The sequence below is a fragment of the Desmodus rotundus genome, chromosome 3 (assembly GCF_022682495.2).
Source record: "Desmodus rotundus isolate HL8 chromosome 3, HLdesRot8A.1, whole genome shotgun sequence".
In the NCBI taxonomy this organism is placed as follows: domain Eukaryota; kingdom Metazoa; phylum Chordata; class Mammalia; order Chiroptera; family Phyllostomidae; genus Desmodus; species Desmodus rotundus.
This window is the reverse complement of record NC_071389.1, coordinates 79373243-79392027: the sequence shown is the minus strand read 5'-3', so window position 1 is coordinate 79392027 and position 18785 is coordinate 79373243. Positions and strand designations below refer to the sequence as shown.

Below are 18785 nucleotides of genomic sequence, written 5' to 3'. Positions count from 1 at the left end.
GGAGCCTGTACACAGGTGGGGGTGGGGTGGATGAGCTCCGTGAGAACTAATCATAGGCTGATTACTGTACAACTTTTTCAGAGACAGCAAGAAAAGCAAAAGAGGAGTTAGGAAATGTGGACAGCTGGGTGGAAGTGAAGGAGTCAGGTTGAACGTGGGAGTGGGCTACTCTCCTGAGAGACCGCTGAGTGCCCACCCCCAGGGACACTTCAGGGCAGAGGAAGAATACAAACCATTGTAAGAATACAAACCATTGTAAGCGCAACTTTGTCAGCGTCTGTTTGCCTGAGTACCAACTTCTTTTACGTTCAACTCATATTTGTAAATACTGAAAAAACACGAAGTTGACCGGCTCGCAATATTTTCTGCCCGTCCTTGAGGGAATACAATCAATATTAGTAATTCTATGCTGAAGACAAGTTCCAACTTTTTAAAAGCTCTTAGAATCTAAGATTTTATTTTTCTGCTAGAAAAGATTTTAAAAGACTATCAGCTGTCTCTCTGAGTGGAAGAAAGGAAAAAATTATTACTATAATTTCTGTTTTAGAAACGAGGTAACCGAGGCCTAGAAAGATGAGAGGATTCACAAAGTCTTGCCGCTGGTGAGGGGCGAGGAGGTAGAAACCCGGGAGCCCCCTCGGGCAAGGCTCTGTCCTACATCCTGTGTCTCCCTTGCTGAAGCAGGATCGTAATGAGCTACGGGGAATAAATTACTTCTGTGCTGGAAGGAGGCAATGGGGAACGAACAGCTGGTTACTGACAAGGCTGCCAAAATCTGCAAAGAGAAGAGCATGAGTGGTCTGAACCCCGGCGGGACAGCTGTGATTGTGTCCCTGCCGGAGCAGTAAGATCAGAGCCTTTAGGGGGTGGAGCCAGAGTGTCCACGGTTTGTGAACCGGCCTCTCCCCGCCCCAGGTGATTCTAAGATGTAGCCAGGGCTGAGAGGTGCTGTTCCAGAACAGTGATTCTTAAAGGGTGAGGGATGGAAGGCAAAGCCTCCACCTGGAGCGTGCGGCGGTGAACATGCCCATCCACGTACGGAAGGCTTCCTGGGCAGCCCCCAGAATTCCTGACTTGGTAGGTCTGGGCTGGGACAGCCCAGGTGGTGCTGATGCTGCCCAGGCAGGACCACACTGAGAACTGCAGATCTAGAGGCAACTTTTCAAACAAACTGCTCTTGCCTGTTCCCCTGCCTACAGATCTGTTGACCCCCTGAGAGTGGACTTGGGGTGCACAGGTGGAAAAGAGGGTAGATCTGATTACAAATCCAAGCAAAAATGATTGCAGAGCACATAACTCCCACTGCAGCTTGTGTGATCTCTCAGGTGTCCTGGACCAGGAGAAAGTTGCCGGCTAGCAGCTCAGAATATAAAACCAAAATTGAAGGTTGATTATATTTCTTTTATTACCCAAAAGTAAAATCTCTTGAAACTGGTACTAGAACTAGTTAACATTTGGAAAACAGCTCTACAGAGGCTATAAATGGTCTATTATCAGGCGCCTGGCAAGCCAGCAACTGAGGGCAAGAGCTTTATCTCAAGATAACTAGCTTGCCAGGAATTTGCGGCCTGTTTTGGCCTCCATAAGTCTTGTCCTGACTGCTTTACTTTACCTTATAGGGTCATTGCCAGGAAGTCAGTCACAGAATGAAGTCTGAGAACAACCTGATGATCTCAGAGGAAAGGCAGCAATGAATTGAAAATATAATTGGGCCCTGGCTGGGTGTGTCAGTCAGCTGGAGTGTAGTCCCGTACACCGAAAGGTTGCAGGTTTGATCCCCGGTCAGGGCACATGCAGGAGAAAGCCAGTCACTGATAGCCTCTCTCTTCCCTTCTCTATAAAAATCAATGAACATATCGTCAGGTGAGGATTTAAAAAATAACAACAATTGTTGTGGCAGCCCCTAAGTTCTCTGAATGTAACAGCCAGGGCTCTGCTGCCCCCTGGATTCCACATCCTGACATGCCTGGGCCAGGCAAGGCCATAATGGCTCAAAGGAATGGTGTGTGAGCAGATGTAAATCCGATGGAGGGACAGTGGAACGGAGTTCACATGCAAGACAGTGTCAGCAGTGCAGGGGGAGAGCGGAAGACGACAAGGCAGAGAAGTGGCTACTAGTAACTATGTAGGAATTAGAATATTGGAAAGAATCTCCAATGAACTTTGGAGATAAATTCAGAGCCATGCCTCCCCAAACCGAAGACGCCTCCCATGAAATGCTGAAACACTGATGTCTGCAATGACATGGCATAACACTCTAGGGACAAACCTTTGGGAAAATCCTAATTTCCAACAGAGTGACCTCACTTGCAGGACCCACCTGATGAGACACAAACAAACCCAGGAAGTCAAGCTACTGGAATATAGGAGGTATTGAGACTTAACATTGCGATTATAAGTGATTCCTTAATAGAATTTGGAGACAAGACTTTGGGTACCACAGAATTTTCCCAGGTCCCTAAGGTGACTCAGTGCCCCCAGTCTGCCCATAGCCAAGGCACTATTTCCCGTGGACTTCTCTATGTGACACAGATGGACAAGGTGCTGGGAGACTCGGCCGGGGGTTGAAGGTTTTACGATGCTGTACTCTGGACCAGCTTTTGTTCCCTCAGATCCAAACTCCTTCAGAGTCTGTGGATCAATGGAGTACATCAAACTATACAGGGGCACCACATGGTACTGAATTTCAGGGGATTTAACTTATCTGTACATGTCACTTGTGAAAAGGTTTTTTCCAAGCCTTTTAGCTGAGCCAAGGACACCAAAACACCAGTTAAAGAAAGAATGATACAAAGAGGCTTTAGCACAGACTTTGGGTGTTTGTGACCAGGCCTGAATTGTTTCACAAGCCCTGGCCTAATTTCCACAAAGCTTTCAACACTGAGGATGAAAGGCATTCCAGAGCCCAAAAGGATTCTGTCCTCACCCAGTGCTGGACTTTCAGTGGTAAGGCCAGCTGTCTGCCGACTGCTGACAGGCTTAGGGAAGAGCCCTTTCATGCCATTAACACTGTTAACAGCCACCCATGGAAAGGATATCAGTCGTTTCCATAAAGAAATACAAATCATCATTTTGCTTTTAGGTTCCCCAGAATGAGGGGGCTCTTGAATGGTGGCAAAGAGGCAAATGAGAGTAGGTACCCCCTAACGTCAGGCTGGCTGATCTAAGCAGAAGACAGCGGCTAGGGTGGGGAACTGCAGCTTAATTACCTGGGGAGCTTTCCATAAAGACCCAGTGCCGACCTGAGGGCTGAGCCAGGACAAGACAGCAGGGGCCAGGGCTAGACACAGCTGATGAGCGTCCAATGCCGCTAGGCCTGGCCTGGTCCTCCTGGGATTTTCTTCAGAAACGCTCAGGTGAAAGAGGAGAGGGGAGATTGTAGTGATGGCCTGGAGAACAAGGTCTCTGATAGCCAAGGAGTGGTAAGAGCCCCCGTGTGTGTTAAAAAAAAGGCTAAATGGCAGACTCCGGAGTGAGGAGTTTGTACAGTGGGCCCAGGAACAGACTAATGGACTGGGTAAAGTGGCAGATGTTGAATCCTTGCAGACTTCAGGCTTGAGGGAATTGCAAAAAAGAGAAGCAACAAGAAAGAAAGATGGGGTCCCAGGTGCCCTTGGGGACCAGTGCTCATTTAACACAGTGGATGATATTGGAACTTTTCTAGCAAATGCCAATAGTTTGATAGCTTTGAACAGCTTTAGAAGTGAATCAGTCAAGCTTTTTGAAGTTCCTGTGAGAAATCCTCCCTCTCCCTTCTCATCTGCTCTCCTCCTCCTCACACAAGCTGTCTTCAGCTCACAGATCGGGCCCGTCAGCCACAGAGAACCATATTTCAGATGTCTTGTGTAACATTTACTTATCTTCTGAGTCTCCCATATCTTACATGCATAGCTCTGGCCTTTTGTCCATTTTCCCCCCTTCATCTGCATTTACCCTTGGCACAGCGCTTCTCAGCCTTTTAGCTAAGATCGAGTGTATATTTACCCTTGGCATGAACTACCACTTTTGCTCCCTCCCCCCATCTCCTTCCTGCCCCACCTTTACCCCCAGCTTCTTTTTTTGTCCCCACCTCTCCCCTCCCTCTTGCTCTCTCGGTGTTACATATAGGTGTAGCACTTCATAGCCCATTGATACCCAGCTGTTCTTTTCAGGCTAGCTCTCTTTGCTTCATGGTGAGGCCTGAATGTCAAGTCCAGACCCCTTAGCCTGGCACAGTGAAGGTGACTGGCTTCTCCAGGCTTACCTGTTAGCCCCCACATCCCAGATAGGCAGCCTCAGAAGGCCTAAAAAGACAGTGGGGGGCTCTGCTCTTACTCCCCTCCCTGTAGTCTCAGGGAGAGGAGCAAGAGGTGTAGTGGCTGTACACCTTCTTGCTCTTGGATTTTGAGGAGTCTGGAATGACTCATCACTCCGAGTGAGTCCTCGAACAGTCCTGGTCTCACTTCAGCCTGATTCGGACCCCTCTGTTCTGTCCAAAAGGGAGTTTGTGGCTTGTGGGGGTTCAGGACTAAGGACTGCCTGGAACCTTGCGGGTTTTGTGGGCATAGGCTTTACATCTGCTGCAGCCACTCAAGGCCTCTTAGAGTTCCTCCTGCCCAGGTAGCCAGTGAGGAAAGGGCCTTCCATACATTTATGTCCTAGATTGTAATTCTGGGATTGAGTCCCAACAATGTACAAATGATTGGCCAAGAAACGAATTAATCTATAATTGTCCAAGAAGTGCACCTAAAAAGCATTTAGTCTTTCATTTCACTCATGGCTAAAGAGAGAGTGTGGTTTGATCCAAGGTGATAAGAATCTGTGTAAAATCAGGAGAGAAAGCTGTTCCCATAATTACGATACGTTAGAGGAAGTCCAAAAACCATCTTAGATGCAGTGAGTTCATCTTGCAGAGCTGTGGTTGAACTCCAGCTGCCATAACTCAAGTCATCTCAAGAATTTATCCAGCAGGTTTGGCTCAGAGATAGGATTCAAGAGGAAGCCTGAACTTGAATGAACACGACAAAGTATTTTGAATGTTTCGCCATCAGGTATTTGGAGAGATTTTGGCTCCAGTGGCCTGTACACAATTTACCTGGTTGTGACTTGGCCCAAACTCCTTGAAAAGGTTTTTTGTTTCGTTTCGTTTTGTTTTGTTTTCCATTTCTGTCCTGTACACTTTTTGGACAGTCTGCCAGCAGGGGGCACTGCTACTGTTGCATGCTTGTAGGGACTGCCTAAGAATACCAGGCACAGGGATCTTTCCTGCTTAGGCAAGATGCAGGTAAGTGTGGGTTAGTAAAATGGGAGCTTACTACTCAGAGTGAGGCGAAATTATCTATTTTTTAACGTTATACAAAATTCTGCATACTCTATATACATGTAATTCATTCTCATAACAATTGTAGCAGTCATTTTATTTCTCAGATTGAGCCACCCAGACTTGCCACAGCAGGACCTACAAAGGCACAAGATAACATGAGCAGGGCAGGAAAGAAACTGGAAAATGATTCTGTGGGTCTGAGGAGGGGGTTGGGGGGAAAGTAACGGGCATAAGAGGACACAGATTTTCCTTCATTCGACTAGTAAACAACCTGAATGACTTGATTGCATCTGTTCTTTTTAAGCAACCCTTCTGAGACTAGGAAAGCAAAGCTGATCATACCCTGTGATTCAGCAGGAAGCAGTATAATCCCTGGTTTACAAAACAAGAAATGGTTTTAACGTGAGAGAGACCAACATCACAAAGCGATTCCAAATCTGTGAAGGACACCTAGCCCCTGGATGAAAAGTGTGCATAAATGCTCGGGAGAGTAGTCTTGCATCAGGGGCCGGTTCCCAGGCCACTGCGCTGGGAGAAACTCAGAGGACTGAGTTTCTTGTATTTACGCAGATGGCACTTACGGCTCTGACACTCTCTCTGCCTTACTGCCTTCGTCAGAGCTACTCGAAGGTTCGTGACAGCGTCATAAGGTGTGAGAATGTCACGTGTGCACAGTAATAATCCACGTGAACGCAGGGGGTGGCTGCAATTTACTGTCTCAGCAGATGGGCTGTGTTCTAAATGCATTAACATCAGAACCTGCTCGTGAAGTAATGAGTAAGAGCTCAACTTTTGTATTCTTTCTAATTCTTAACTGTTTTTAAATGAAGGGAAAGCATGACCAGAAGAATTACCTGTGTGCGTTCTCTAAGACAGCACAGGGTGGGGAGGAAAGGCCAGCCCTTCCATGAGACCTCATGTCGTGCAGATTTGCAATTAGGCTGAGCTTGGGTCAAGATGGTTACTGTTAAACATCGCTAAGGACAAAGTAAGCAACAATAGTCAACCAAGCGGGTAAGAAAATGTCTTCCAGAGCTTCCTGTGAGGTATCATGTTCAGGTAGTAAATTTATAGGGAATTCTAAAATTTGCTCCCCAAGCTACAATCTGTGTTGTCCTCTTGTTTATCTTGACTAGGCTTTCTCTCTCTCTCTCTCTCTCTCTCTCTCTCTCTCTCTCACACACACACACACACACACACACACACACACACACACACACAGTCTCCCTGGCATGTATCACCATCATTCCCACCCCCTTTCCTGCTTCCAATTCCACAAACTAGCCAGGTACCTAACTTATGAGCTAGAGGACCTGGGTCTAATAAACAGATAAACAGCTGTAATTGTTCTTCTCTTTAATCTTTATTTGCTACTTTCATTCCTTTATCCCACCAATGCTAATTGTGGAGGACAGCAGGAAGCCAAGTGTGGCTTGTTCCAGCTGGCTGAGGGGTGCTAACCTGGGCACGCAGAGGTAACAGTGGGCATCAGCCCCTGGGCCTGGGGAGCAGACTGAACGGCTGGGGAGCCCGGTAGAGAAGGCCACTTCCCACAGTAGTTTGGCTTTTAAAACATGAAGCAAAGTTGCATTCTTTGTCCTTTTTTTCTTTAATAACGAAAAAAAAAGAAATAAAAAAAGAAAACCAAAACCTTCTATAACTTATATGCTATTTTTTGCTATCTACATTATATAGAAAATATAGACTCTGTTTACTTTATAACACACATCTTTCCCCTTGATAAATAATTCTTTAAAATATCTAGTATACATGCCTTGACTTTTTATACATAAGTTTGGTTTTATACATATACATACATATATATTCAGCTTCTTTTAAAATCAACTTTCTAAGTTGATTTTGATTGTAGGTGATGCAGCAAACTAGAGTTGGGGACTTTCAAAATGTCATTGGCCAATTACAGATGGCCTTGGAGTTTTCTCTCGGGGGTCTAAGAACAGGAAACTGTCTTTCTTCTCTTCGCTCAGGGACCGGGGCTTTCTTTAAGTTCATTTTGTGTGTGTGTGTGTGTGTGATTTGTACCTTTTCCACCCTCTTAACTCTCATCATCTGGTCTCATAGCTGCAGCTGGTGAACTTGACCTGTGTTCTAAATTAGGTTTCTGACTCCGTAGCCTTTATTCCAGTGGCGGTGGGTGGGGGAGGGGGGATTCAGAATTGCTAATAACATCCTGGCATGAAACTAAATCCAGTTACATTTGAAGGGACTTCAGAGCCCAATATACTTAGTTCCTTTATTTCATATCTACCCCCCCCTCCCTTGGCCAGAGGTTAAGTGATGACCAAGGTCACACTGATTTTTAGTGGCAGACCCAGACTAGAAGCCAAGTTTTCTATCTCTAAGTCACATCCTGCTTCACCCAGCACCCTCATAGCTCTCAGACGGGAAGAGGAAGGCTCCAAGAGGTGAAATGACTTGTCTGAAGTCCCATGGCTACTTGGTGGAAGAGCTACAGTTAGAACTCAGACATGCAAATGGACTGTTATTCCCTGAGTTGTTGCAGCTGAATCAATTTTCTAGAAACTCATTTGTCTTGAATGTACTCATAAAAACTAGCTGTTTAAAATCTCCCATTGTGATTGTAATGTGAACAGTTAGCTCTAATTTGTACGGTATTTGGCGAGGGTGTGGACACAAATTCAGATGTGGACCTTTGGGACTTCCTGAGGCCAGTTCTACTTACACCCCCACCCTGACCTCTTCTAGATACAGATCTAGCTTAGGACCCCTGCTGACATTTTTCAGCCATCAAAGCCCTGAAATTTACAGGACAAAGGCTATGACATTAAGGAGTTTGTTTTAAAAAACTATCAAAACCCCACATTTCAATTTCCTTTTGAGAACCGGGAGGGCAATGAAAGAAAAGCTGTGTGCGTCTGCGGTGTGGTTTTCTCTTTGCCAGCAGCTGGCATTCCCACCCTAGGCGGAGAAGTGGGCAGATGGGGAACACTGGGTTTCAGGGGACAGCCCTGACTGAGTCGGGCTCCCAGGACTTTTCACAAGACAAGGCCCCCATGCCCCTCACACTCCCACCCCTCTGTGCTGCGGTAAGAGGTGATGGAGGTGCAGCCAGCACCATATCTGAGTGACCACATCTGTTAACAGTGGAAAGTGGTGGCCCACCGACCTTTTCTTCCCCCACGTCACAGTCCCTATTTGCTGGAGCCCTTGGGAGGACCACTGAAGCGTCTGCTCTCAGGCTACTAAAGCATCACACTAGTGAATACTCTCAAATCTATTGCACCTTTTTCTGCTTACCAGCAGTGAGTAACAAGAGGAATACACCTGAGGAATGACAAGACCATGCCCTAAGCAACGGCTCTATGCTTAGTGTGGCAATCAAAAGCTTGCCAGGGCAGGTGGCCAGGGCAGATGGCCAGGGCCTACAGAAAAACTGCAGTGTCACACTGTCTGTGCTTAATAGTTGTGTGACTCTGGGCAAGTTACTCCTCCTTACAAGCCTCAATTATCTCGTGCAAAATGGGAATAACAATATCCAATACTAAAGGGTTGGGGGTTTTTTTGGTTAAATGAGATAATGTACTTAAAACACTCTGCACACAATGGATATCAAGAAATATTGGAGTGCCCTGGCTGGTGTGGCTCAGTGGATTGAGTGCTGGACTGCAAACCAAAGGGCTGCTGGTTTGATTCCCAGTCAGGGCACATGCCTGGGTTGCAGGCCATGTCTCTAGTGGTGGGGTTGGGGGAGGTGGCGCTCAAGTGGCAACCACACATTGATGTTTCCCTCTCTTTCTCCCTCCCTTCCCCTCTCTAAAAATAAATAAAATCTTAAAAAAAAAAAAAAGAAATGTTGGCATACACGGAGTACTCAGATGGCTCTGTGCTGAGGGAAAAAGGCTCTGGGAAAAGTTCATCCTGAGCTGGAGTTAGCCAAGACTACCGCTGGGGGTCCAGATACACAAAGGTACCTGCTGCCAGGTCAGCCAAGGAGTGTCTGCGGTTCCCTGCTACGCCTCTCCCATTAAAGGGCGAAGTCATGGAAAAGCTGATAGTGGTCATGGACTCTCTCCAGAGGAAAACACAGAGTATCCAAATAAGCCTAGAGCATGCCCCCACACTGTGGGTGCCATGTGAGAGCCCCTGGCCTATCTCCTCTCTCAGAATTTGGAATTCGGTACATCTGCAGAAGCAACTGGCGGCATGAGCCAAAATTTCCAGTAGCAGAGGCATCCACATAAGGATGGGAACAAATCAGGCGGCACAGGCGACTAAATGTGATAACCCTAAAGTGGTGCCTCCATTACATTAGCTCCTTAAGACACATTAAACAAAGCTGAAAGAGCAGGGTTATGGCCGGGACTTAGCCTAGGTCAAAGTCAGTTGATGGTACCCAGACCCCTAAGGGCACTATTAGGTGCTAGACTTGGTCTCAGCAAGCTCTGTTGAAAGCTTGAGATTTTACCTTGTATTGCAATTAAGTCTCTGCAAGTGGTAGGACAGGAGCAAAAAGATCACTAAAGAAGTATCTTGAATCCATTTACTATTATTTTTGTATGAAAAACCTGAACTACCTTGGTCTTTCCTTCCTCATTCCTGCACCTACCTACTATGTGCATGAGTACACAACTATTTTTCATGCTTTTTAAAAGAATATATATTTTTCCTATATACTCCAGCCTCAAATAAGAATTTTTGTTTAAGATACTGAGTATTTATCACAGAGCTCAAAGGCCTCTGTGGGGGGAAAAACCTCCCAAGTGTTTGGTTAAGTACAGAAATTTAAAACTGAAACCCCAGGGAAATCCCTACTGATTATAAACGACTTAGAAAAATGAGACCCAGAGAGTCATCTAGTTTCCTTTTCCTTGATCCTTAATCATAGCCTTTCAGGCTAGTTAGGAAAAAAAAAAAAAAAAGGAATCATTCCACTCAGTTTCCACAAAAGCTATCCAAAGGGCAATTAGGAGAACCTGAACCAAAACAGTCCAGGGCATGACCCTCTGCTCAAAGTATTACTGGGAGACTTCCATTCCATCAAATCCCTAGTTTTGAATTCATAGCTACAAAAGCTTGGCATGTAATCATGAAGTCTGAAAAACTGATCAGGGACTAGAATGTAGCATGCAGAGTTTCAGCTGACCAAGCTTACCATGTTGCAGCAAGGCCCCGAAGTAGGGTGATTGTTTCCAGGAAGGTGATCCTTACTCCTCAGTGCTAGAAAATGACCACCATTCCCATGGCGTTTGGACACCCACACTGCACCCGTGGGCAGCCTGCCCAATGTACAATTTCATAGTATATCGACCCTGGGAGGAGAATGGAGGATCAACTGATTGTACTGTTTGTTTTCAGATTCTGCCTGCTCAGAGCCAGGGGGTGAACTCTCAGCCCCTCAAATTTCCCTCTAGTTCTACGGCCAGTCATCGGAAAAGTAGTCTCAGCCTCAGTTGTGTGAGCTGTGAACAAGTTACATAGATTTGCAAGTACTAGTTTCTACACCGACGTTAACAAATGTCTTCTGTGGGATGAAGGATTAAGAAAGATAAAAAGATAATTCCTTGTTTTCAAACTGTGTTTGACTTGGTCCTTCTTTCAAGACCAGCCTTGAATTTTTAAGAGTGATTTTAGTGACACTTGGTGGCAACAAGCATTTACAAGCCCATGTATGTGTGTGTGTGTGTGTGTGACACGCAGTCCCTTTTGGCACTGACTGCTCTGCACCTGCAGTTTGCCGTCTCCAATAAAAGCTCTGTAAGCAGAGGGTGACAAGACAAGAGAGACAAGAGACCAAGGAGAAGAATGTGTTTTTCCCAACATTAGCTCCTCAATCCCCCATGAGAATATATCTGAAAGGGCTCTAAAACCCCATTTTAGAAACACTGGAAATTATGTTGTTGTTGTCCTTTTGTTTTGTTTTGTTTAATACCTATTAAACATTTTTTAGGCATCCGAGTCATCAAAGCAAAGGAAAGAGCCTTGACTTTTTTTTTTTGAAGGGAAAAGGACTATGTCCGAGTGGAACTGAAGACTTCCCTTTTACATCCACAAAGCTGCATGAAACACCAAAAGCCCTGCCCTAGCTTGGTAGGGGGCTTGGTGGCGGAGCACACATCAAGCCCAGGGCTGGCTCAGTTTCCCCTCTGCTGGCGAACTCCCACTGCAACACTGCGGCATGCAGCTGCGCCCCGTTCTTGAGGGCAGCATATGAGCTCGTAGTCAGACCCACACCTCCTGCTGTCTCTTTGGTGCTACCAGTGGACCCAGGTGAAAGAACCACCTCAACGCTTCAGTACCGAATCCCTCTTACACTCAGTTCTACTCTCCCAGAAGTAGTGTTACCAGATGGCTTCTTGTAGTTTTTTAATTGCTCATAAATGCAAAGGGATATGTCATTCTCTGCCTTGTCTGTTTCCATGCAGGGTGTGTTTTGCTCCCTCCTCTTGCCTTAAAGAACCCATCTCTCTGCTGGCCATTCCTGGCACTCCCTTGCCCCACCTCAGGCCAGGTGAAGGGCAGTAGACCAATTAGGAAGACACTCCCTCCTGCTTCCTAGGAGGAAGACCAATCAGTCGAGAAAACTGTACACTACTACCAAGTACTTTTTCCTCCAGACACTTAAAGTGGCTTCCTGGAACTTGAATTTTCTCATTAGCCCATTGCACCCCCACTGTTCCCCAGACTAACAGGCTTGTGTGGACATGTGAGGATGTGCCTTCTCCTGCCAGTCTGAGGGGGGTAGGGAGGAGGGAGAGCCTGCATCAACTAAGCTTGATCTCACTGGAGCAAAAGAGGCCAAGGTGTGGGGAGTGGATGAGATGAGGAGGAAAGCCTCCTTCCCTGCTTCTCTACCTCTCATGCAAATGCCCAGTAGGGATGATGGCAGAAAAGGCAGGCTCTCTGAACACTCCCAAGCTATTTACTCAGCATCCTACCAGTCTTGTTTGGGGCCCCTCACCTGGGCTGGGGTTCACCTTCCCACAGGCCATTTATTCCCATTGCCCCTCCACCCCCCACCCCCGCTCCTGGAGGCCACCTCTCCCCAGGGCCTTTCCCCAACTCTGAGCCGCACGCAAAAGGTCCAAGTCCTCCTAGGTCTGCAGACCATGCTAACAGTACAGGGACATCCTGCTCCTGCGCATGGCCTCGCTGATCAGGTAGGCGGGGCTCAGCTCCGGCTCCTCCGTCATAATGGCAATGTTCTGCCACTCGCCGGTCTGGCTGGACCTCTTGATGGTGTCTACCACACACAGGGCGTACAGGCAGTCGTCGAAGGTGGCAGCCATGGTGAGTGGCCGTCCATCCCAGGTGCGTCTGTCGTCCTGGTCCTGGAAGGCCTGGCGCACTGCCTGCATCATCTTGATGGTGCCACGCAGGTAGGGCGAGGGGATGTCGCTGAAGGCCTTCTCCGGCAGCAGGGAGTTGCTGACAGGTGTGGAGTCCTGCAGAAGCAGCTCCTGCTCCGGGGCGCTATTGCGCTGCCCGTACAGGTCCGTGCCCACCGCCAGCAGGCGCCCGGCTGAGCCCACCACGGTCACGTCCTGCTTGAACTCACCCGGCACGTTGAAGTTGAGGGTGACGGTGCAGCACACCCCTCCCTCCAGCACCATCTGGAAGGTGCAGAAGTCGTCGCTGGTGATCTGGCGGATGCCCTTTATGTGGTCCGTCTGCTTCACAAAGGTCTTGAGCAGCCCGTGGACCTTGACCGCTTTCTGGCCGGTGAGGAAGGTGAGCAGGTCGATGATGTAGGTGCCCACGGAGTGCAGGCCGCCTCCGCCCATCAGGTCATCGCAGCTCCAGTTGTACTTCTTGCCCAGCAGGCTGCCGCTGTGTACCTGCACCTCGCACACCAGCAGCTCGCCCACGTAGCCCTCCTCGATGAGCTGCTTCATGCGCACGAAGGCCGGCAGGAAGCGCAGCACGTTGCCCATGATGCTCATGAGCTTGGGGTAGTAGTGGGCAGCAGACATCATGCGGAAGGCATCCAGCGGTGTGGCCGTGCGGTCGCAGATGACGTTCTTGCCAATGCCTGCGGGCGGGAGAAAAAAACAGCTGATCAGGGCGCTGGGTGGGGAGTGAGGGGTAGGGGACGCTTTTCACCCCGGACGTTCAGTCCTGGACTGGGAACCAGATCATATCGGGTATCCTTAAAAAATTGTATAACACCTTTTATTTTATTTTATGCAAAAATAATATATTCTATATATTTCAATATTCTCTCTATATTCAATTATTAAATAGCTAAGTGAATTACTTAAGTTTAGTATTAAATCATCAACATTAATATAAATATTGATTTATTTTAATATTTTAAATAGACTATTTTAGAAATACTTTAAAATATTTAAAATGTTTATAATACGAAATACCTCATTAAATGTTTTATTATATAAGTCTATAGTATTTCATATACAAATGTTACTTAAAAAATAAATTCAAAATATCTGAACATAAAATGAGTTCTATTACAGAATGCAATATAATCTTTTTACATGTAACATAAAATATGTTTTATTAAAATTATGTTACATATGAAATGCTTTAAGTTTTATTTTTATGTGAAATAAAACTTTATTTAAAATGTATTATTAAAAATATCATATGTAGAGAAAAGAATAGTGTCTCTATCTGGACAAAACCAGAATATATAAGCTTAAATCAAGGCCAAGGTCAATCTGATTAAGTATGAGGAAAAATTTATTAATGATATCCCTCAAAGGCCTAAGCTTTTAAAAAGGCGAAAGGTTTATACAATCTGAAGAGAAACCAGAGTATGAAAAGGCCTAAGCTTTTAGCTGTCTCCCCCACAACCACCAACAGAGGATTATATTTTGAGTGTTACCTTGCTTGCTTGCTTTGCATCATGGACTAGGGCGGGCAGTGATCACAGGTGTGTTAGTTTAATGTTTTCTGCCTCCTTATGGGAAGAGCAGATAATGTCTGAGGGGTGGATAGTGGCCAGTTCCTCCCGGACTGCCATCTGTCTCATGGTGAGGCTTACTTAGTGCTTTTGGCCAGTGTTGGAGTTGAAGCCGAATAAGAATTAGGCTTATGTGATGATCATACTGAGTGCATAAATGACAGGTAGATGCAAGCCCTTGAGGAAACTAGGTGGCTTTGGGTGTGAGGAAAACAAAGGGCCAGAGGAAAGGAGAGTGACAGAGAGGGAGAAAGGGACTTATTCCCTTCACTTATTCCCTTATTCTCTTGGCAGAAGCCAAGAGTCAAGGAAGAAAAACAACTCAGTTGAACCTGGAGAAAGAGCCAAGTGGAATTCAAAATAACACGACAAAAATGGTAACAGAATTATACGAAGTTTGTTAGCAAGCCAGACTAAAGGGTGCTAGGTGAAAAGACCTGGGGAGCTTCTGAGTGAAGACACATGCCTGCCTGTGGCAGGGCTCTGTTGTCCAGTCACGCTCTGCACACAGACCCTCTAAAGGGGACCTGGATACTCCAGCCACAAACACGGGAGATACCACATGAGCAACAGGATGGCGAGACACACACACCCACCCCGGCTGCCCTGACTGAGTACACCCAGCTTGACAAAATCCATGAAATCCCACAAGCTGAGCTGAGCTAGGGCCCTGTGGGAGTCCAGCAATTGTAGGTGTCTGTCCAGTGGGGACACCTGGACAAGGCCTCAGCCTGGCACACGGCTCTCTCACTTTTCCATTGGAGGAACTAGTCCAACAACAGACATGGTCAGAACAGATTGTAGAAAATAAATACAGTCGGTGGCTATCAATTTCCAGGTGCACATCTAATCCTGCCTCTGAATGAAAGGCCTGGAGGCCACACAGCGACCACACCTCCTCGCCTTTTCTGCATCTCCTGACCATGAATGAGCAATAAGAAGCACCTTTGACTTTCAGCCACCAGGCCCCAGCAGCGGGATGAGGAAACACCGGTGTAGATTACCAGAAGTGCCACGCACCTGCACGACCCAGTGTTCTGATAATATGATCCTGCAGGCGTTAGGCTCACGTAAAACCAGCTCACGCGGGCAGGAGCAGATTTACATGTAAACGAATTGGTAGGTCACTGCAGGGACAGGTGACAAATGCTGCCCAAATCTGCCTCACACCTTTTGGGTACAGGCTGTGGCCTTTCCTATACTCCACACCTCAATGTCCCCCAAACCAGGACCCCTGACTGCCATCTTCTCGTTATACTCTATTGGTCATATTAATGGCACACAGAAAAATTATTATTTTTCTGTTATAAAAACTATAAAATAAAGTAGTAAGATAAGTAAATTGGGAAATTTAACTCATGACCCCCAAAACAATCAATGAATGGGTAATTCATGGCAGCTCTGTAGATGAGAAGATTCTGATGAAAGCTCGACTCCCTCTCCAGAATATGCAATACGAACACACAAGCAAAACTCTGCCCCATCCTGAGCTCACACATGGCTCCCCTCAAGTTCTGAAAAAGGCATCTCTTCCTTTAGGCTCTTTATGCATGTTGTGGTTTCACACTATGCAGGAAGTTCCTCGAGGATAAAGGCTGGGTCTTGTCTATGCCCACAGCACCTACAGGAGGTTTGTGTGTTTTGCAAGGAATCCAGTGAGCATTGTCGATGCTGATGCCAGGCCCTACCCCTCCATCCACAGTCTTTTGTGAATCTACACTTTATAGATAGGTCTCAGCAACATCTTGATTTACAATATCTTCAAAAGTCAAAAGACACTTCTAGGAATCCACCATAAAGAAATAATCTAAAATGTAAGCACAGCTTCTTGCCCAGAGATGCTTCTCATGCATTATTTATTAAAGCAAAAAGCTGGGAACAATTCAAATGCCCAGTGCTAGAAGAATGGGTAAGTACGCTGTAGTACGGCCATATAATGGAATATTGTGCAGCCACTGAAAATGAGGCTTATAAAGACTTTTTAATGGCAAGCAAGATGTTTATGATGTAATGTTAAGTGAAAAGGGCTCTATTCATAGACATACAATGATCTCAACTCTTTTTAATTTTTAAAAATTAAAAATTTTTAAAAAATTGATTTGAGAGAGAGAGAGAAACATCAAGTTGTTGTTCCACTTTATTTATGCATTAATGATGGTTGATCAAACATGTGACCTTGGTGAATCTGGACAATGCTGTAACCAATGGAGCTCCCTGGCCAGGGCCTCAACTCTGTTAAAGAAAGAAAAGAAAAGAAAAGAAAAAAACCTGGACGGGACTATCTCAAAATATTTACAATGGTTAATTGATTTGTAAGATTATAACTGATTTTTATTTTCTTCATGATATTTTTCTGTATTTTCTAAGTGATTACTTTTATGGTTAGAAAAAAAAACAATTTTTCTTTTGTAAGCCCAAAGGAGACATGAAGACCTTTGAAGGACAGTGTTCATGTATGGCAGGAGGGCCCTCCAAAGCCCAGGATGGGCAGGCCTGTCCCAGAGCTGTCCTGTCCCAGTCCCTGTGCCCCAGTGAGCAGGTGAAAGCATCATGGGCCCTGAACGTAGAATGTTTCAGAGTCTCAGGCTATGTTGCCAGGTCTTCTTGTTCCAGTTCCTCAGGACCTCTTTATGATCCTGGTGAAAGCTACGGTTTCTCTCCAGAAGATGCAACTCAAACATACATATAAAACTTTATCCACGTCCCAAGCCCATGTACATCCCCCCCACCCCCAGGTTCTGGGGAACAGGAATCTCCATCAAAAAGTTTGGATAACTTCTTGAGACCTTTATGATGTATTGTTAAAAACAGGATAATGCTTCCAGTTTTAAAAGGAACCATAAGTGCAAAGCTAGCAGACCCTTCACAGACTTGTAAAGCAAAGTTTGTTTTCTCTCTGTTCTGGACAGTCTTACCCCAACCCCACCTCTCAGCCAAACTTGTGCAAAGCCCACTCTGGAACCCCCAAGATCCTTAGATTCTCTTTCCCAGCTTTTTGCCACCCAAATTTGCCCTACCAAAATCCTAAGGTTTTCAGCAGTTTAGTAAGTATCAAGGGCTCAGGCTAAAAAATTGCAATTATATTTTTCTCACTGTTGTTTGCTTGTTTATATGTTTTATTTTAGCTTTGTCAAGGTATAATTGACATCGAATTGTAAGACATTTAAAGTATGCATATGGTTCTTGGTATACGCTGTGAAAGGAGCCCCCATCTACTTAATGAACACATCCATCACCCCTCATATTGCTCTTTCGTGTATGAGAACATTTAAGTTCTACACTCTTAGCCAATTTCAACTACACAGTACAGTATAATCCACTACAGTTACCATGTTTAACCATTTAATTGTAGACTTTCAGTCACCGGCCACTGTGTGTGTGTGCGCAGGTGTGTGTGTGGGTGCACTAGTGTGGTGCAGAGCATTTCCCTTACCCCGAAAGTCACATGCAATGTCACAGGAACTTGCATTGTCTGGGCAGAGGGTTGACATACCCTACAATCCTGGGTGTGTCAGATGCTATTGAATATATGCTGAATTTCTCCCCAAGAAAGCAGATAGATGATACCTGCCTTCAGATTGCCTCTGTCAGCCTGGGGTTTGGGGGTTTAGCACTCCAGAAAATACTGCAAATCTGTGGTGTCTTCATGATTTTCATGTGCCTCAGCACAATGCCTTTCTTGCCACCCCAGAGAAAGTGCTGGAATGGGCTCTTTAGAGAAAAGCACTCTCTCCATTTGTGCTGGAAAGGAAATAATAAGTAAGAGCAAGATCTTGCACTCTTCCCTGAGCACATGGGTCTGACACCCCTTTGATAGGAAGGTAAAGATGTTCCACCACAGAGGCAGAAACTGAAGGACACAGTCTCTCAGGGAGAGAAAGTCAGGGAGAAGCAGAAGGCCCCTTTAGGAAGGCCCCTGCTGCTAAGACAGCCATGGCCGATTCCTAATGGGAAAGCAGGAGGGAAAAACCACAACCCTGGGCTGCGCTCTGCATTCCCTAAGAAGAGACTGTGCTTTCTCACAGGAGGGCCACCTTTAACCTTTGCATTCACGTACCTTTCAAACTGTCACACAAAACACACTCCCTTTAGGTTTTGGGTTAGACTCTCTTGTGGTAAGACATTGTGTCCTTCTAAGGAAAAAAATCCAAAACTTTGGGGACTCAGACGAACTAAGAGAAAATCATGCCATGGAGAATCAGGCTGGGGGATGAGAAACACATGGACTCGATTTTACTCCAAACAAACAGGCAGTACAAATGGAAAGCAGGGAAAAAAAATACTAAATGCTTGAGAAAAAGTGTTTTGTGTTTTGCCAAGCCCCAAACATTTCCCAAGCAGTTGGAGAGTTTCAGCAAAGCCCACTGGTGCTCACAATGATGTAAAGAAACAGCAGGAGCTTTGCGGGCGCTTGGGGATTTGGGCACGTGGCGACAACACTGTTGATCCCCTCGAGGAGTGGGCCATTACACCATCACCCCACACTCAGCTCATTCAACGGGGGCTCTGTCCCTGTACCCAGAAATGGATGTCTTGGAATCTGGCCACATCTGTCAAGGTTGTACAGTGTGACTATGGGCA

At 46.0% G+C, this 18785-nt stretch overlaps 1 protein-coding gene across 1 annotated transcript in view; it reads right to left on the bottom strand.

Moving 5' to 3' along the window:
- Nucleotides 1–10646: 10646 nt before the first annotated feature.
- The window catches only part of GFOD1 (Gfo/Idh/MocA-like oxidoreductase domain containing 1), a 112441-nt gene continuing 104302 nt past the window's right edge, over nucleotides 10647–18785 (bottom strand). Inside the window, exon 2 of the mRNA XM_024565623.4 lies at nucleotides 10647–13313. Coding sequence (XP_024421391.1) covers nucleotides 12394–13313 — 920 coding nt within the window. The 3' untranslated portion in view covers nucleotides 10647–12393. The remainder of the gene's footprint in view (nucleotides 13314–18785) is intronic.